We start from the raw sequence: 17,876 nt of genomic DNA on the forward strand, positions 1-17,876 counted from the left end.
GTTCTTGAACCATTCAGCAGGTTGTTGTGATTCAATAAGTCAGAAATTTGGTATGTAATTGACTGTCAATATAATGTACAGTAATCATTTTTGGTTTTGTATTACATATTCAGTGAAAAATCCATAATAGCAATTTGAATTTCTGTATAAGTGCAAGTACTGAAATCTTCATCATAGCTCTAGCATCTTATTCCATTCAAATGAGAATGTGGTTATCTGAGTTCATCTGTGTTAAATCTTCCCTATACAATGTATGTAGATATGCATCATGATTTATGGCTCTTTATTTTTTTCCAGTCATCTAAGCCAAAGAATGGCATCTTCTGTTCATTAATAAAGGAGGCACGGGAGACGACTCCACTGGAGATCCCAGACACAGAAAACACCTTTGTACTTAGAGTAAGTACAGTCTACATTTCTACTCTATACTGTACTAAGCTCTTTATCTGTATTAGTGTAAGTGCAACCATCAACCATATGTTGTCACCAAGAAATCCTATCTTATGTGTACAAGGCTTTGTAGGGAGGGCATCAAATTTTCAACTGTGCTGCAGTCTTCTTGTTATGGATTGTATAACTTTGAGCAGAAAATTGTCTCAAAGCTGCTGGTTTTGTTTTCTACGATATGTAACAATCTTACTCTGCAATTTGTTTGATACATTGCAACATTCAAAACAGAGCATGAGGTTGTTTGTATCAATTAGAGCTTTACTATGATTGATCTTGTGTGAGCCTTGGAGCATTACATGGTAAGTAAGGCATTTCAGGGCTTAGCAATTCAGGGTTGTTAGTGATTGTATTTACAAGTTTAAACATATGCCTAAGGCTTTTGAACCAGCTGTCCACACATTACATAGTTCAGGTTAAACTTATCACGTCATATGTTTTCACCTGTACCAAGGCGGTCTTAAGATGATTGAATTTCAGATACAATACATGTGAGATGGAGAAGGAAAGGAAAAAAGAAGGGCTTTTTTTGTCTCAAAATAATCAAAGATCTCTGAAAATCTGTCAAAAGAAAAGTGCCATCATGTTGTTGAGAGTATATATATATGACCAATGAGCTTCTTTGTTCTTCATTCTGCGAAGCTACCTTTCTTTGGTTTATGAATCATTATGTTATCATTATTTTACTAGTTAGTTCTAGAGGCACAACTTCTTAATTCCCCTTCCATTGTTTTTTCCTGAGGACTATTTGTGTTACTACATTGTATTACTAATACTGTTACTGTGCTTTGTGTTGTGAATGTGATGTTTTACCCCACATGTCACATCAAAGCTGCACAGCTTTTCTGACTGTTCATGTGAGACTACTCTACTCAATATGTTTCTCAAGCAGTCCTGAAAGAGTGCTGAATGTTAAGTATATTTGACAGCTTGCTGTCCCTTGTATCTCCAGTTTTGGAGCTTCCCCAGTGATTCTCCCCCAAGATGGCAGGTAAACAGTCACCATGCAGCACCCTTGAGCTTGTTGATGCACAGCACCATGACAGAAACTAACCCTTTTTCCACCTTAGTGACAGACCAGGAGGGGTATATATAGGTGGGACAATGGAGGACCAAAATTTCAATTCCAAGCATGCCAAATAAATTGCATTTTTTTTTACAAAATTTGAGAAAAATTCTGGCCTGTACCTAAAGCCTTTTTGCGTAGGTAGAAAACTGGTCCGGTGGGACATAAAGAAATATTATGACCATGAAGGAAATCTCTGCAAAGGAATTTCACAACTTCATTTCTGATTAATAGTTTTCCCTGACCACAAAAATTTCAACACTTGGTGTTTTACCTTTTTAAGAAGTTTGTGTAACATTAAAACCCACTTGATTGTTCTAGTTCTTACACATTTTCATTACTTTTTCTTCCATTGCTAAAAAATGTCTGGACCACCAATTTGAACTACCAGTGCTTTTTAATAGCATGTTATTTCCTTTTTGAATGCTGCAGACTTTAGGGGTGGATTTTTGTCCCAATCTTGCTCTATTCTCATTTTTCTAGCAAATTACACACAAAATTAGTTAATAGGTCTGGACAGAATAATAAGACTGCACCACTACTAACTCTACTTACCATTATGTGTGCTTCTGTTCCAACTGGATGCTGAACAAACCTGTATGTACCGGGGGCACGTGTATTCTGGCTGCGTCCAGCCAAAGTCTGGAAGGGAGTATAATCATTCTTTCAGAACAAACCTTTCTCATGGTATTAGAGTTAAGAAACCAGTTTAACAAAGGGATTCTGGAAAGATTGTAAGACCCTTTCATGGAGAATCTGCACAGTTGGCCGGGACACTGAAAACTGAGTCTTGTAACCAGCTCTATCAGAAGCATCATCTAGCAGAAAAAAGCAGTATTGCAGCATATGATTTGTTACATTTGCCCACATTCAGGCAGAGAACAACATGGAGTATATCTATGAGTGCCATGATGTGGAAGACATGCAGTCTTGGCTGGCCAACATCAGAGAGTGTATGATAGGGGGCAGGGAGAGGTAAGTAGTGTAGAAAAGTCTTGAAAGCTAGTTTATTTTAGGAGGTCATACTAGTAACTGTCAGCACAAGTAAAATGTGTCAAAGAAAAATATTTTGTGTGCACAGTATGTACCATATAATCATTATCCGTACTTCTGACAAAACCAGGTCGGGTCTGCCAGCTGAGATTATTTGCAAGTTCTTGCCCGAGGGCTAATTGCAACATGAAACATACAGAAAATATAGTAAACATACATAAAATAAAGTAATTTGGTATAGATAACTATGGTGACAAGTATAAACAAGTGACTATTCTATCAATGATATGGACTGCTAACCCCTTAGCTTGAACATATAAATGAAATTCGATGGATCCCTGGGTTCAATTTGGAGTGCTTGACTCAAAATGTGAGTTGTAGCCAAGTATTGCACTACTAGCGACTTGAAAAAGCATCATGCTTCACTTCAATTGAGTATAACTTTTTTATCTTTCCCTGCAGTGAGAAGCCAGCGTTCCCCTCCCCCTCCCTCCCCAGGAGTAGAGGGGGGTCCAGTACAGGGAAGCCAGCGGGACAACACCACCATGGGGAAGTTACCACTGCAGGTAAGGGGCAAGGATCAGCCAGTTCTGATTCTTGCTTAAGTCTCTTTCCTGGATCACTCAGATATTACAGTGTTTATATATAGAGAGATTATACCTGTTATTGTAAGCCTGTATAAATGGACATTTGTTGTACTGTATGTGCCAAAGATTTGCTTCAATAGCAGAGTTCTAATAATTTCCGTTTTGTAGTGTAGCTGGGATTGTTTTGTCATATCAAGTTTGGACAGTTTTTTTTTTTTACAATTGCATTTACACTGTTACAGTGGATTGCAGACTTTTTTTCTCAATTCTGGCAAGTCTGCAAGTTATCACAAAATGTGTGTGGGATTTGCTTCTGCAAATGTGCAAAATAATTTTGCATGGCTCAGTAGCTCTTAAAGATCCTTTGTAGGATGAGGGTATTCTGAGCCCTGAGACTTCATGCCCTTGCTTTCTCTCACATGTGGACTTATACGATTGTGCTCTTTCTTAGGATCTGTAAAAGGAAATATTTATACCGGGTAGTCATGGATTTGCCATAGGGCCTTTTGAAATAGCTTATCTCTTCATCTTCCATTCTGCTGTACTTTTTCATGTTTTTGTTCCATCTTGATGTGAAAACCATGCCCAGGCATTCCTCTAAGGAAATAAAATAAAAGCCAGACGAATGTTGCCTTTAGGCTGAGGCTTTTGTACGGAAGTAACATCAAGAGCAACAAGTGAGTTACAACTCAGAATGGATTAGACTGATATTATGTCCTTGATAAGACCTTCATCATATGTCTGGATCAATGCCAAAATATCAGCTAGTGATTTTCATACTATCATAGTCATAAGGAACTTCCTCTGGGAAGACAGCAGCAATCATCAATTTCTCAGACATCTTTACTTTCATCCAAGTGCAAAATTCTTCACGTAATAAATAAGGACATTTTCTATCGGCGTTCATCACTCCTAACATTTGCAATCACAAATTGTTATGTCAGACAACTCTTAACGTCTTACAAACAAGATGGAGTCAAATTGTAATTGTAACAGTTTGTAGTATTCCCAATTTTCCAGCTCTTATGTCTGCCAGGAACTAAGGTTATCCGCAGTATGAGGCTTCACTTTTAAAGACTTTTCGCCTGCTATGGTGATGGGGCATTTTTTTCACCTCTTCTGCTACCTTCTCTCTCTCTAATCTAGTAGGAGCAGTGGGAGGTACTAATACAGTAGAGAAACCAACAGCCTCTGTGGCCCCCAATGCAGCTGTTCCGAGCGGTGACTCCACCCCCCCTGGGACGCCGCCACCCCAGGTCCCCCCCAGGATTCCAGCGGACTGTACAGAAGTGCCAACACACCCCCCTGTTATGGAGAGTGGTGCAGGTGAGTTCACATACACACACACACACACACAGACATGCACACAGACACACACACAGACACACACACACACACACACACTGGTGTGTTATGCCAAATGGTGGTTATACCAGCTGTATAGATGCAGGTACAAATACAGGTACACACACAAGTGAGTGCAGTGACATACCGTACCTTAAGTGGTTATTGGGATTCACCATTGTTATGGCATACTGACAGCAATCTTACATTTCCATATCATTTGTTTGTTTGTAACCTCTGTTAAGTAGGAATTGTTTCCAGTTTCTGAGTATATGTGTATGTAGGCAAGGGTTTAAGTCAGTTGCCACACCTGGATTGTGATGATAGTTGGTATGTGGGAAGGTGTTGCAATTCCAAAGATGCATCTTATTCGTGAATTCCATAGTGGCTTTCTTTGGTATTACAGTGGGACTTTTTTTAAATGTCGTCAGCGCTGAACATGCTATGGTGTTAATTTTTGGATGGCAGATAGTCTTTAGGTCCAGATAAAAATGGTAGAAGTTTGGGTACCACACAACCTCAGCAGCTTATCAATTATAAACCACATTTGTGGTAATTATCACCGTTACAAGTCATCACCACAAAAACAATGTACCAAAGTCCTGTAATTGTGTTGCTGTCTGCATGCTGAATGTAAAACATGGGGCACATCCTAAATGGGACAGAAGGGTGTGAACCAGACGGTACCCAGGTTCAGGTTATTGCCTTTGTTTGTTCCTACAAGTCTTGAACAAGAAACACTGCCGACAGCCTGTAGTGTTAGGCTGTACATTCATGGCTAAACAGATGTGGGTGCCTCTCTGCTCTGTTTCTGTGCTTACCGGAAGCTGGCAGGGTTGTAAGGCAGGACAGAGATTGGCCGGACCTGTTCCTGTGGATCCTGCGTAAAAGACTTTGGGGCAGTTGTGCCGGTCAGGATCAGACCAGCAGAGGAGGTGCATATGAGTTCACCATTACGATTTTCCCACAAATTGATGGTGTACAACTGCACTTTTTGTCAGCACCACTGTCAGAGCTTTGTTATGTCTCTGCAGTTTGGTACGAGAACAAAGGGAGCCTGGACCATACATTTAGGTGGACCATACAGAAAAATCCACCCCAAAATTGACAGTCAACAACATTTCAATGAGAAGTTATAGTGACTAGTAAATTGTCCCTTTAGATTGAAATTTAATGATCTGTCATTTGATAGGTGATAGATTTCTTATCAGAAATTATTGAACATGTTGCTCTCTCTGTTTTGCTTAACGCTAGGTAACCTTTATCCGCGGTGTAACCTATATTTTTTGTATATAAGCTGTAGTTTTATTGTACTGTGTTTTCAAACGGCTGTATTTTGAAAATATTGCAACTTAAAACCATTATCTGTCGACTTCATATCCATAAACAACCTGCTTTTTGAAACAACGGATAAAGGTTACTACACGGATAAAGGTGAACTAGTATTACCATTTTGTGCCACATTGTTGAAAAAGATACATTCTACAGTAAACTAATAGAGAGTAAAAAGGTATTAATGTTCAGTATGTTACAAGTTCTCTTGATGTTCTCTTCTCATTCCTCCTCAGCTCGGTGGCTCGCCGGCCGCAGCTCACAACCCACCGAATCCGACCACCCCCTCGCAGGCTACCCATGGTTCCACGGGACCCTGTCCAGACTCGAGGCAGCTCAGTTAGTGCTCGCTCAAGGGCCGATGGGTCACGGCGTTTTCCTGGTCCGACAGAGCGAGACGCGACGGGGAGAGTACGTGCTCACGTTTAACTACCAAGGCAGGGCTAAGGTAAGGTCTCTGATTTGAGCCGTCTTTTTTGTACCCACCGTTTTACTACTCACCTGCCAATTTTCAAAGTAACTGCAAAGAAATGACAAGAAGTTCTTTTGTCGACACTGACATAATGTTTTATCTACACAGCATCTACGAATGTCGCTAAACAATGAGGGACAATGTCGAGTGCAGCATTTATGGTTCCAAACGATCTTTGACATGCTGGAACACTTCCGGACACACCCCATCCCGTTGGAATCCGGCGGCCCTGCCGACATCACGTTGTCAAGTTATGTTGTTTGCTCCCCGCCCCAACCCCAACAACCTCCGTCAAACCCTCAAGTGGCCGCCATCCCCGCCAGTCAGAGTAGTGGCAACCTGTCCACAGAGAGTGGGGAGGGCGCCAGAGGAAACCTTGTTGCTACATTCAGTGGCTCTGTCCGACTACGCACGTCGTCACTGGGTAGCCAAGCTAGCGACTCGTCCGACGTTCAGGCGCGTGCAGTGGAGAATCAGTATTCCTTTGTATAAGACCAGTTCTCGTCCCATGATGCCTTGCAATGTTTCAAAGTGTCAAATTGAGCAGAGTGACATGATGATGTTGTTACCCGTGTGAAAAGTACAACAAGTATGTTCAGTCGTGGAGCAAACATTCAATTATGACACAGAGCTCGTATCACTGTATTATCATTTGTATGGTGTGTACAATTGTCTATTAGATTAATATGAAATGTAACAATAGTGGAGAGGAATTTCCTATGCTTGTACAAGATTTTACCTCAGAACACTGAACTTCCAGAATCCTGTGAAATGTTGTATAAATTTTATGTGAACCCTGCTGAAAGAGGATGTTATATATAGTGATTTTTTTATCCTACTCTTGTTTGTGACCTCTGACCTTGAAGCACTTGGAAGTAGCAGACCATTGTGGGACTGACAAGATGCCAATTATAATAGATTTACTACCAAAATTAGTCCAAAGTGTTTCTCAGCCAGCCAATAAGAGTAATGACAGAGATTTAAAACATTTTTAATATGCTTGACCATAGTAGACTAATATGAATGTCTAATTTTACATTTCACGTGTAAATCATTAAGTCTGTAAGTCCATTCACAGAACTTTTCCTCATTCCATTGACCATTTCTGTGTGTAATGTTAATCATGTGTGAGTGCCTGATGTTCTGCTTCGGCACATAAAAAGTTGCTTCTCTGAATATTGTTAAAAAAGGAATTTGAAATATTTTGTCTTACACAGTGATTAGATATATGCCACTAGGTAATCAGATGTTGTTCTTGACTTCCATGTTGTCACAGTAGAATTAGTATTTATCATTCACAGATCTCATGAAGCAATTGTCATTAGTATTTTGAATAGGACACAATTTGAATGCTCAACACCTTTGTATTGATGTTATATCTCTGCTTAGGTAAGAAGAGTTCAGTGAAGTTTAGATATGGTTTTGCAACAAATAGCTTAGTCCTTTTACAGCGGCGTGTAGCAAAGCCAGTTATGAACCCTAGAAGTGTCATGTTTCAGTGTGCTTCCACCTACAGACCTACCTGACATGTCCAGGGAAAAGACCACACTTGATGTTATGGAAGACATTGTCTGGATGAGAGTGCACATGTAAAAAAACAAAGATAAAAAGTGATGCCCAAATTCTAAAGTCTGAGTGATAACACAAAGTAGTAAAAAGATTGAGAGCAAAGGACTTTGTACAACACCAAGTTCTCATTCATTTTCAAGCAACTCTTCACAATGACTGGCTTTAGTTAGAGCTTAGGATTCTTAGCTCTCTGGTTTTGCCAGTATGACATCTTTTTGATTTGTGTAAGAAGACTTGATCTGAAGTCCAAGTATTAAAGAGATGGTGTAATGTGATTTCTGACCAGTCAGACTGAACACTGGCAACAATTCTCACAATGGCTGTTTCAACAATTCTAAGGGCATCTTAAAATCAGGCAGCTTAAATGTTGAATGTGGTTTGATTGGGCTTGCAGCTCTGAGAATGTCTCTTCATAGTACCTACATTCTAGTTGCCAAGCTTGCCTTTTTTTTGTTCAATAGAAGACTCGTTCATCTATTTTCCAACACCAAAGTGTTTTTCTCACCTTTTGACAAAGTCACAGAAATGCTAAAAATGTACTATTTTTTTTACAGTCTGAAAATATGTAGCATTAAATGTGCATCAACAGGAAAGGCAATGTCTTCAAACTGCAGGCTAAAAAACATGAAAAAGGCAACCAAAGTTGTGACAGTTATGCTGTAATTCCTGTTTGTGAAATAAATGCTGACAGGGAAAAGTTCTACCCATTTTTGTGTGAGGTATCTAAAAACAAACAATTTTATTTTGATTGTATAAATTCCTGAGATATTTTACCAATATAGAAAACACTGCCAGTTCTAACATTGACATGAAATAAGTTTTGGTAAAATCAAAGTTGTCACTGATCAATGTTGATATACTAGCTCTGGCAAAGTGGAATAATTGAAAATTAAACATGAAGCAAGAATTTGTATTGCAATTACTGTTATTTTCAATCTATGGTACACACACTCACAATATGTAACCTGCTGTGGTAAACAAGACTGCATGAGGCCAAGGCAAGGATGTTTTATCATCCCCTAGCAGTTTGTGTGTGCAGTGCACCTGTCAAACATTTGATGTGGTGACAGTGAAGAGACAGCAAGATATCACAGTACCAGAAAAAAAACGTTGGAAAAAAGGCATGGCATTTGTGTGAGTGTGGTTAGTGAGTGGCCTTGCGAATGGTCTCACAAAGGCTACTATCATGTAGTAGTGTTCGTATTGCAATGCACTGGCATAGCAACATAATTGTTCATCCTCTTACGATATATTATAAGTTATGTCATAAACCTATGGACACCAGACTACGAAATGGACATGCGGTCAAACCTACAGTCTTCCTCCTGATGAAAGAATGATACAGGGTTTATTGTTTATCATGTGATGAGCTATTCCATGTTAAAATATTTTCACAACAATCGTCATCACTTTGATGATAGAAATAAGACATTTCTTTTTCATTTTGCTTTAAGCATCTGTGCACATCAATTTATGGGCCTTATTGTGACCTACAACATAATACTGTAGATTATGGAAACAAAGATAATCATGTTTGGCACCTGAAACTATCTCTCAACATTCGTGGATAGTTTCAGACACATTTTTAAGTCCCTTTGGCCTGAAGCAATATTCAGTAGGAACATTATCTCCATGTTCTATATTGGTACTGCAGTACTGCAACTGAATAATAGGGGTCGCTTTTGATCCATGGAGAAAGTATGGTCATTCACTTTAAGGCCATTTCTGACCGTCATCCTACCATGGGTCTATGAATGGTGAAAAAACATGCTGAGAAAACATGGGTAGCTAAACCTGAACATTTTTGGCTACTATAACAAAGACCTTCAAATCATCCAGACGACATACTGTTTTACAGGCTGTATGTTTTACAGACACTTATATTTACTTTTCTATACTTTAAATGCAGTTATCTTCTTTCCTATCTTACTTACAGGCACTCCTTTAGACCATTATTTGTGCAAAGTTTGTTAAGTTGAAATGGCAAATTTTTGTGTGGGAAAAGTCCAAACTCAATGCACAAATTTAGCTTTAAACGGACATACCCATAAAATTTTAGCATCATAGTGATGTTTCTTTGTCAAAAATAAATGATCAGTGACCAGTCAAAAATGATCCAAGTACTAAACATCTTGTTTTTATTAACACAACTTGGCCTTGGCACAACAACATTCACAGGACGCAACAGTATACGATAAAAGGACTTAATATCTTACAGCTTACAGTACAAAATTTGCCAGTCATAATGTTGGATTTGTGACACATTATATTCCTTACCCAAATGGGGAACAGCTTTCTCAAGTTTTCTGACCAAGCTCTAGATGTCAACGTGTATATATATACAGCTGCCTGTTCTTGTAACAGATGGTAGAGTGGACTTGTAGTCACAGCAAGAAATCCAGTCACAACTTCCTGTGTAAGGTCACTGCTAAATAATTCACAGGCTTTGTAGAGAGACCTTCTTATAAACCAAACTGCTACATTACTATCAGAATGCTGTTTCGAATCCAGCCTGAGTACCATAGTGACTGCTGGCTCAATCCTTTCGCTTGTCCCATGGTTAGCAAGTGAAAGGATTGAGCCAGTGGTCACTAAGGGGGATGGTACTCAGGCTATTATGAATCAGCATTGGAGGATGGGGGAGGAAAAACAGTAACTTCCAGCTGACCAAACAATTCTGGTGAAGTTATGCTGACAGACAGTTCTAAAAAATGCCTGAAGTTAATGTGACTTTCTAAGTTCTCTTCAATATGTGAATACTTAATTCTATGCTAACATACATTTTTCAAAAGGTTAAGATTTATTCATTCCTTTGCAAGAGAATCTTTCTGGTACCTGTGCTGACACCAAAAGCTGTATGGAATGACAGCTACTGGTAACATGTTTTCGAAGAGGTAAAATGTGAGTTAAAAGTGCGCATGTCAGTCTAGCTCATGATTGTGGGGGTGTTCAGTCACTGACACCAACAATTCCTGCCAGACCTTCATGTTGGGGACACCCTTTCTTGCAATGGACTCCATCATCTGTGACTATTGGTATCCAATAATTTTGGTCATTGCCCAAAATGTCTGAAAACAATATGTACGAAGTGTATTTCAATAGTTCTGAATTGAACATGCATAATAGCATTTCTGAGAGACAGAACTTCCAACAATTCCTGGGAAGCATGCTTCCAGTCCCCAGTTATTTCTCAGCCTTCAGTGCTCACTACTTTGGTTTACCCCACCACAATGAATAGTCTAGCCTGTCAGGAATGCTGCTTATTTAGTGCATGCTCGGCATGTCTACATAAACCAATTCTAAGGTCCTAGTTTTCCAGTTACAGTCACAGCACACAATGCAACAGCATCCTTTGTACAATTGTGTTTGTTGCCCCATAGAATTTACAAGTAGTGTCAGAAACGCTTTACTTCAATTTACACTGTCACAATATATTACAACACATTTCCTACTTAGCATGTATACATGGAGATAAAACAGTTTAAAACTTGCGATAAATATAAGTAGCAAATAGGAAAGTTCCTGAGTAGAGCTGTAAAATGTTTCAGGAAGTTAGAATTATGTATGGAGATTCAAGCACTTTAAAAACAACATCCATATCACATTTTGTAGCTTTGATACCACATAATTCCAACATTTTTGTTTTTTGATATAAAGGAAGTTATACTTATAGCATATTTTGTCATGGTAGAAAAAGAGAACAGCATCATTTATAATAGCTGTTACTACAGCAGTTGCATTTTGTTTGAAAAATAAAATACCAATAGCTAAAATATATACATTGTAAGTGAATATAATATTGAAAGCTTATTATTATAGTTATACTTACAGACATGTATGGCATTTTTCTTGTGTTTTCACTTGTAATGAGATCATAAAACTGATTTTTTTTCATCAACCTCCTTGATTGCATGGAATGCATTGCCTTTACTTTAGATTTCAAACACTAAAACTCAAGACAGAAGAATGATTTAAGCATTTTTGGATAGACCATGATGGCATATGCAGTCAGTGAGTGTTCAAAGCAATTTTCACCAGTTAATTAAGGCCATTACTGAAAGTAGAATGTCACAAGAACAGAATCTTTCTCTGAAATTCTCTTGAAATGTATTTTTCTTCATTTATCTGTAATTTGTACAACCTTCACAATCTGACAATTTTTTCTATTTTCTTGCATGTTCCAGCATTCTTAAAACAAATCCTTGAAACATCTGAAGTTGGTAACTGGCCTTACATGTACCTTGCTCCAAACAACACTACGTAGCCATGACAGTGGACCACTGACAGTATATCATAGATAGCATAAAACTTTTACAGAACTTTTTGAGACTCTTTTTGTTCAGGTTGCAGATTTACATGGAACATTTACAAAGAAATGAATATCAATACTAACTTCAGTTACAAAAATTAGCTTGAAGAAATTATAGAAAATACATTTTACAACAGTTCTTTCAAATCCTTTGATTACTTGAGATAACATATTTTTTTACTACTTTCATAACTCAAAACGAACTATCATATAATCCATGTAACCTTTACTAATAACATAATAGAAACCGTTTAGGTAATAATACAAGTAACCACAAGAAGAAAATGTTCTTTGCACATTTTTGACATTACACAAATTCTTCGCTCTCCTCCAATCTTGGCTTGTCGATGGCGTACTTTGACAGGAAGGGTCCGAACATGGTCAGCGCCGTCCCCATGATCGCCAGCACGTACCCCCAGCCGATCTCACAGTTCCCGGGGTTGAACGAGGCTGCTGATTGGCCACAGTACATCTTGATCACGTTGGACTCCAAGCCGACAGGATAGATGATGAGACCCACCGAGCAGATGACAACTGCAGAGAGGAGACAAAGGGTGGGTTAGGAATCAGGAACAGTAGAAATATTGATACATGATCAATATTCATGAACTGATTTGTGTATAATGTACAGCATGCCTTACATTCCCTGTATACTTGATCTAAGATGTACATTCAGGTTTGAATTGGAATAAAAGTTAGTTTCAATGGTAATTTCAGCGTACATGCAGACCATTTTTAAAGCACAGTACATCATATTATGGGTAAGCATCAATTAAGACTAAGCATCAATTAAGACTAAAAACATGAAAATACATCATATCTTACAAACAAATCACTTCATTAGTTATTACCCTAGAGTAGAGGTGAATATATAATCATTCAATTTCTCCTTTTTGTCCTTAACAATAACAATACAATCTTGAGTCATTGAGTCACTCAGCATGTTCCATATGCAGTATTTCCATACATGACCTCTGCTTCATGTCTGTGATGTGTTCACCAGATAACGGATGGAGAGACTGGGACTGCTAAAACCTGTACCCATCCCATGTGGTACACTAAGGCCAGGGCACCAGCTGAGCACCACCAAAACCATTATAATATTCATATTTATAAACATCTCTCCTGCTGGGTCCGGTAATAAGCCTGATCTAACCTACAACATGTTGCTGCACCGCTGAGAATATGTTTCACACTATGGGACGTACAGAAGCATCTGTACTCATGTTGTTTTATTGTCGGTCATTTCACTTTCACACACCTGACTAGGTTCAATACTGAATATCATCTATGTTTGATGATTCCAAGTAGCCATATGGAAAATTTGGATGTACTTACCACCCGTTTTTGGCATGCAGTTCAATTTTCTTACAAAAACTATAAAGACTGTCGCCAAAAATTTTGGCTTTTGTCAGTCCTACGTATATATGTTTCTTCATAACATTTTTCATAATTGCAGCTGCTATCATCATTAAAATCTGCCCATGAATCATATGTAGATTCTAATAATAATAGCAATTTTGTTCACCTACAACACCCAAAGCAGTCAGTAATGGCTCAGTGATGATGTACATTGTTTTAAAGGTTTCATTGTTTTACTTATAGCTAAACTCTCACAGTAACAATAACAAACAGGCTGCTATAATTGCCATATATTTCCACACTGTACATATGCACAAGATCTCATGGGACCATTATAGCCTGGGTTATTACTGTAATTTTGGCAGTGACACAATATTGCTAAGTACTGTATGGTCAAATAATGCCAATAAATACATAATTGTAAGGTGCCATCATAATGGCATGCAAATAAGACTGGCATAACTAGATATGAGTAAATATGCAGGATGACAACTCATCTTTGCTCAGCAGCTTCAGTTTTGGATTGCAAAATAGTATTTCGATATTGATCAAAAGTCTTATATTGTAGAGTTTCAGAAATGTATGGCTAGGTAAGAAGACGAAATATATTATATATCCGCATTTTCATTTTGTAACAAACATGTTTTTGTAATGAAGCTATCCCTTTTGTATATTTTTCTTTTCAGTACACCATCTTGTAGTGACACCTCTCCTTTCCTAGAATACTTATTAAAAGTTTTTCATATCTTATATCTATCAAAGATGTGCAGCAATTACTTAATTTCATCTTTTAAGCAATTAACATGACTTATTCCCTTGCCAAGTGATCGACATCACTCCAAATATCGTCATTGAACAACTACGTTTAACATTTTCATGTGCATGTATTATCTATTGTGAAAGTGGCTGCCCATCTATTTAATTCTGAAACATGATATTACGATAATTCTCCAGAGTAAGCTTAAGGTACCCTTATTATGCCTGGACACAGACCCAGCTGAGCTGACATAATGGTATCAATTATCTAACACAATATCAACAGCATTTACAGACAGGATAGTCAAGAAATAATAACTCATAGTTGTGAAGCTACAGGAACCCTATCCTTTGGGAACATAATGATGTACTGGTGGGTTGTTAGCAATTTGCATGGAATAAAAACAAGATAGTTTCAATATTTCATAGTAAACATAGAAGATATTTTTTGGCTTGGAAGAAGAAATTGACAAGATTGCGCAAAATGGGTAAATTATAGTTGAGAAAAATGAATGTCTTTTCTTTCTGAATCTTTGTGGCCTCATACGACAAAAGTCAATATGACACTTAAGTCAAAGGTTTACATGCATAGGTTGCAGTAACTGTATCACCCTGATATAATTCTGAGTTGTATGGAGAAGTCTAAAACTGCCATACTGAGGATATAATCATTCTATTTTAATTTCATATTCCTTGTGCAAGATGACCAACACAAGATGTAGGTAGCCTGTCACAGTTCATCGTGACAGAACAACTGCAAACTAGCAGAAAAGATTAAGAGAGTAGGCCAGGCAAGAACATGGAGGACAGTAGAGTACTCAAGCAGGGCTCGAAATACCACCTGCATATGCAGGTTAGTGCAGGTAAAATTGGAGCTGTGCAGATATTTTTGGTGTCTACCTGCACTGGTCCAACCACTGGGTTTTGTATATAAATGCCCTATAATATAGGTGTGTATATGGATTGTTATTAGCTGCATTGACAAAGTAGAAAAAGAAAAGAAAAGAAAAAATAGCAATGGTTCCTGAACAATTTTAGTATGATCCATACTTCCTAAATTCAGAGTGGTGCAAGTAAAATTTGCCTGGTGCAGGTAATTTTCCATGTTACCTGTAACAGTGCAGGTATGCAGAAAAAGTATTTTGAGCCCTGTCAAGTGAAACTGAAAGCTTGTAGAGTTATGAATGGAAGCTAGGAAGAACAATGACTTGCAAGAGACAAGAGATAATTGAGAACAATGTCCCCCCTCAGTACATAATGATAAGTGTCATTGATGATGATGAAATTTATCTACTATCATCATAGTAACTATGATGGAGCTTGCATCATTTGTAACTCTTGTAGGGTGTTTACCATCAGACATAACCAGTAACTAAAAGTTATCAGTGGCCACCAGTCCCAACAGAATTCATAAATAAAGATTAGTCAGTTTGCTGAAGCTGTAAATCTGCCAGAATGCTCCACTAAATCTGCACTGCGCTGTTACAAATGCTTTGACTCCCGTTTTATGCCTCATCATTTGCATGATCATTTCACTCCCAACAAAAGACATGTCTAGGATTTTATGGCTGTGGACATGAAAAGCTATTTTCAAAACTCCATTAGTATTGTACTTTAATGTTCATATTTGGCATCGTCGTACAAACGATCGCTTCTGTCTCATGAATACGACATGAAGAGCTAATCATTCAGTGTAATTTTTTTCTGAATTGGAGCCAGGAGAAATGAGGCATGCTGTAACTCCTGCTATTTCCTCAAGGCTATTTCATTTTGAAAGTTCAAGGGGGGCTGTGAGTAATATTAAAGACTATGAAGGAAAATTCCTTTGGGGGATGGTAGTTAAATGAAGAGTGGCAGGAAGAGTTTTATGTAGAATATCCTTAAAAGTATGTCTGAAATTTATTACAGCCTGCTATTTATTTTCATATCATACTTGTATACAGGTCTGAAAAAAATATTACAAAACAGATCATTATGATCAATAGCTGGTTGAAGTTCTGAATATTAAAGTTTCGATTTCCGTCCACTGTTTGATGAGTTTCCGGTCCGGTGGTGCGTGCCAGATTTGTGGTGTAAATGGTGATTTGTTCGCAATGGTGGCTGACGTTGTTACCGCATCAATGGAAATAAAAAGGCAATAGCATGCTCCATTTCTTTGGGCTAGATGTGATGTCTTTCCTTTTCATAGAATAGTGCGGCCTTTTTGGGTGAATGTTAAATATCTTCTTAAAATGTAATTCTTAAGTTAATTCTTTCATTTGGTGTCTTAAATAGCCTGAATATTTAAGTCAAAAGTAACTGAAAAACAAGCAATTTGAGATGATAATAGACTTCAACCCATTATTGCTTTATTGCCCTTCCATTCCCACGGACAAAAATAAAAAAAATAAAAATACAATGCTATTTGTATATTGGGGACTGCAGAAACACACACAGACACACTCCGACACACAGGCAGACAGACAAGCGAAAAGCGATACATGCATTTCATTGTATGGCTACAGCCTCAACCTTGAAGACACTTCCTAGCTTCACCATTTTTCCTGACAACCCTTATATCAATAGCATAGCACACTTGGAACAATACAATATTACCTCCCAGTATCTTCTCGGAGATACATGTATATGTACTGTATGTCCATACGCATAGCATTCATTTTATCCGACATACTCCTTCCAAATTGAAATGCTGACTCAGATCATGCACATTAAAGTATGTATTAAGCAGTTCTATAAGTTTTAAGAGAGGCAATTGATTTTTCCCTTGGTTGGATTTACTGCAGCACATCTTTCTATATGACCAAAGGCGTTTTTTATCTATATGCTAATTACTCCTTTGTGAAGGTGCATATTGCAATTAATGCTCTGGAGTAAGACATGGTAATCTGGGTCACCAGCGGCATAGTGTTTTCTCATTATCTACTGCTAACGACCCTTAAATACATACTCCTCTTTCTTCCCTGTGCCCACAGAGTCATTACAGTCAGGTTTTATTCAGAATCTGAAAAAAGTCATACAAAGTTGTGTGACTAGAATCTGGTTCACTTCAAATGTGATTTTGGGCTACTTCCAGAATAAAATGTGACTACTAGTTCCATAAGGTGCTTCTATCTTTTATCGTTTTTATTCATAATTTTTGACAAGAAAATTCAACTTCATTCAAGCCTGTTTTATCCTCCTTCACTATCTATAGGGTACTCATAAAAAATCTACATTATTTTCCCTCTTAATAATAACTGAGTCTTAATAAAAATACTTAAATAACCCAACTTTTCTAGAGGTCTTGTCTGGTATCACAGCTTGCGTTGTACATGAAAATCACTTATACTGGGTAAAATTGGATGCAAACTTGACTAACAACGAAGAATCAAAAGCATATAGCAAGGTCGGACCAGCTCATTATACTAGTAGATGGCATGAGAAACAAAAATGACCTGCACGCTTATTTTCCATTACACCACATATCCCCTATATGATACTGCCTATGTCTATAGGGTCCCTAACATAAAATATCATCCGCTGAGATTGGATCCCATCACAGAGAAGCACTCTCCCAAATTGCTGTTTATATGTTGCAGTTAAATAGGGAAAGATTTGACCATCCCCAAGCACCAGGGCACAGGTGCAGGCACCCTGTTG

General features: G+C 38.0%; 2 protein-coding genes across 5 annotated transcripts in view; one reads left to right on the forward strand and one right to left on the reverse strand.

Annotated features, from left to right (window-relative positions):
* LOC118425857 (SH2B adapter protein 2-like) overlaps positions 1-8,729 on the forward strand; it is a 31,375-nt gene extending 22,646 nt beyond the window's left edge. The window contains exons 2-8 of one of the 4 annotated variants that reach the window (XM_035834977.1): positions 298-399; positions 1,400-1,438; positions 2,388-2,488; positions 2,969-3,072; positions 4,240-4,419; positions 6,006-6,217; positions 6,350-8,729. In XM_035834977.1, the coding sequence (XP_035690870.1) occupies positions 298-399; positions 1,400-1,438; positions 2,388-2,488; positions 2,969-3,072; positions 4,240-4,419; positions 6,006-6,217; positions 6,350-6,733 (1,122 nt within the window). In that variant the 3' untranslated portion in view covers positions 6,734-8,729. The remainder of the gene's footprint in view (positions 1-297; positions 400-1,399; positions 1,439-2,387; positions 2,489-2,968; positions 3,073-4,239; positions 4,420-6,005; positions 6,218-6,349) is intronic. The other 3 variants (XM_035834978.1, XM_035834980.1, XM_035834979.1) reach the window with 3 other exon arrangements.
* Positions 8,730-9,922: 1,193 nt separating this feature from the next.
* Positions 9,923-17,876, reverse strand: part of LOC118425861 (LHFPL tetraspan subfamily member 2 protein-like) — a 32,171-nt gene continuing 24,217 nt past the window's right edge. The window contains exon 2 of the mRNA XM_035834985.1: positions 9,923-12,653. Within this exon, the coding sequence (XP_035690878.1) occupies positions 12,427-12,653 (227 nt within the window). The 3' untranslated portion in view covers positions 9,923-12,426. The remainder of the gene's footprint in view (positions 12,654-17,876) is intronic.

This window comes from Branchiostoma floridae, chromosome 11 (assembly GCF_000003815.2).
Source record: "Branchiostoma floridae strain S238N-H82 chromosome 11, Bfl_VNyyK, whole genome shotgun sequence".
Classification (NCBI taxonomy): domain Eukaryota; kingdom Metazoa; phylum Chordata; class Leptocardii; order Amphioxiformes; family Branchiostomatidae; genus Branchiostoma; species Branchiostoma floridae.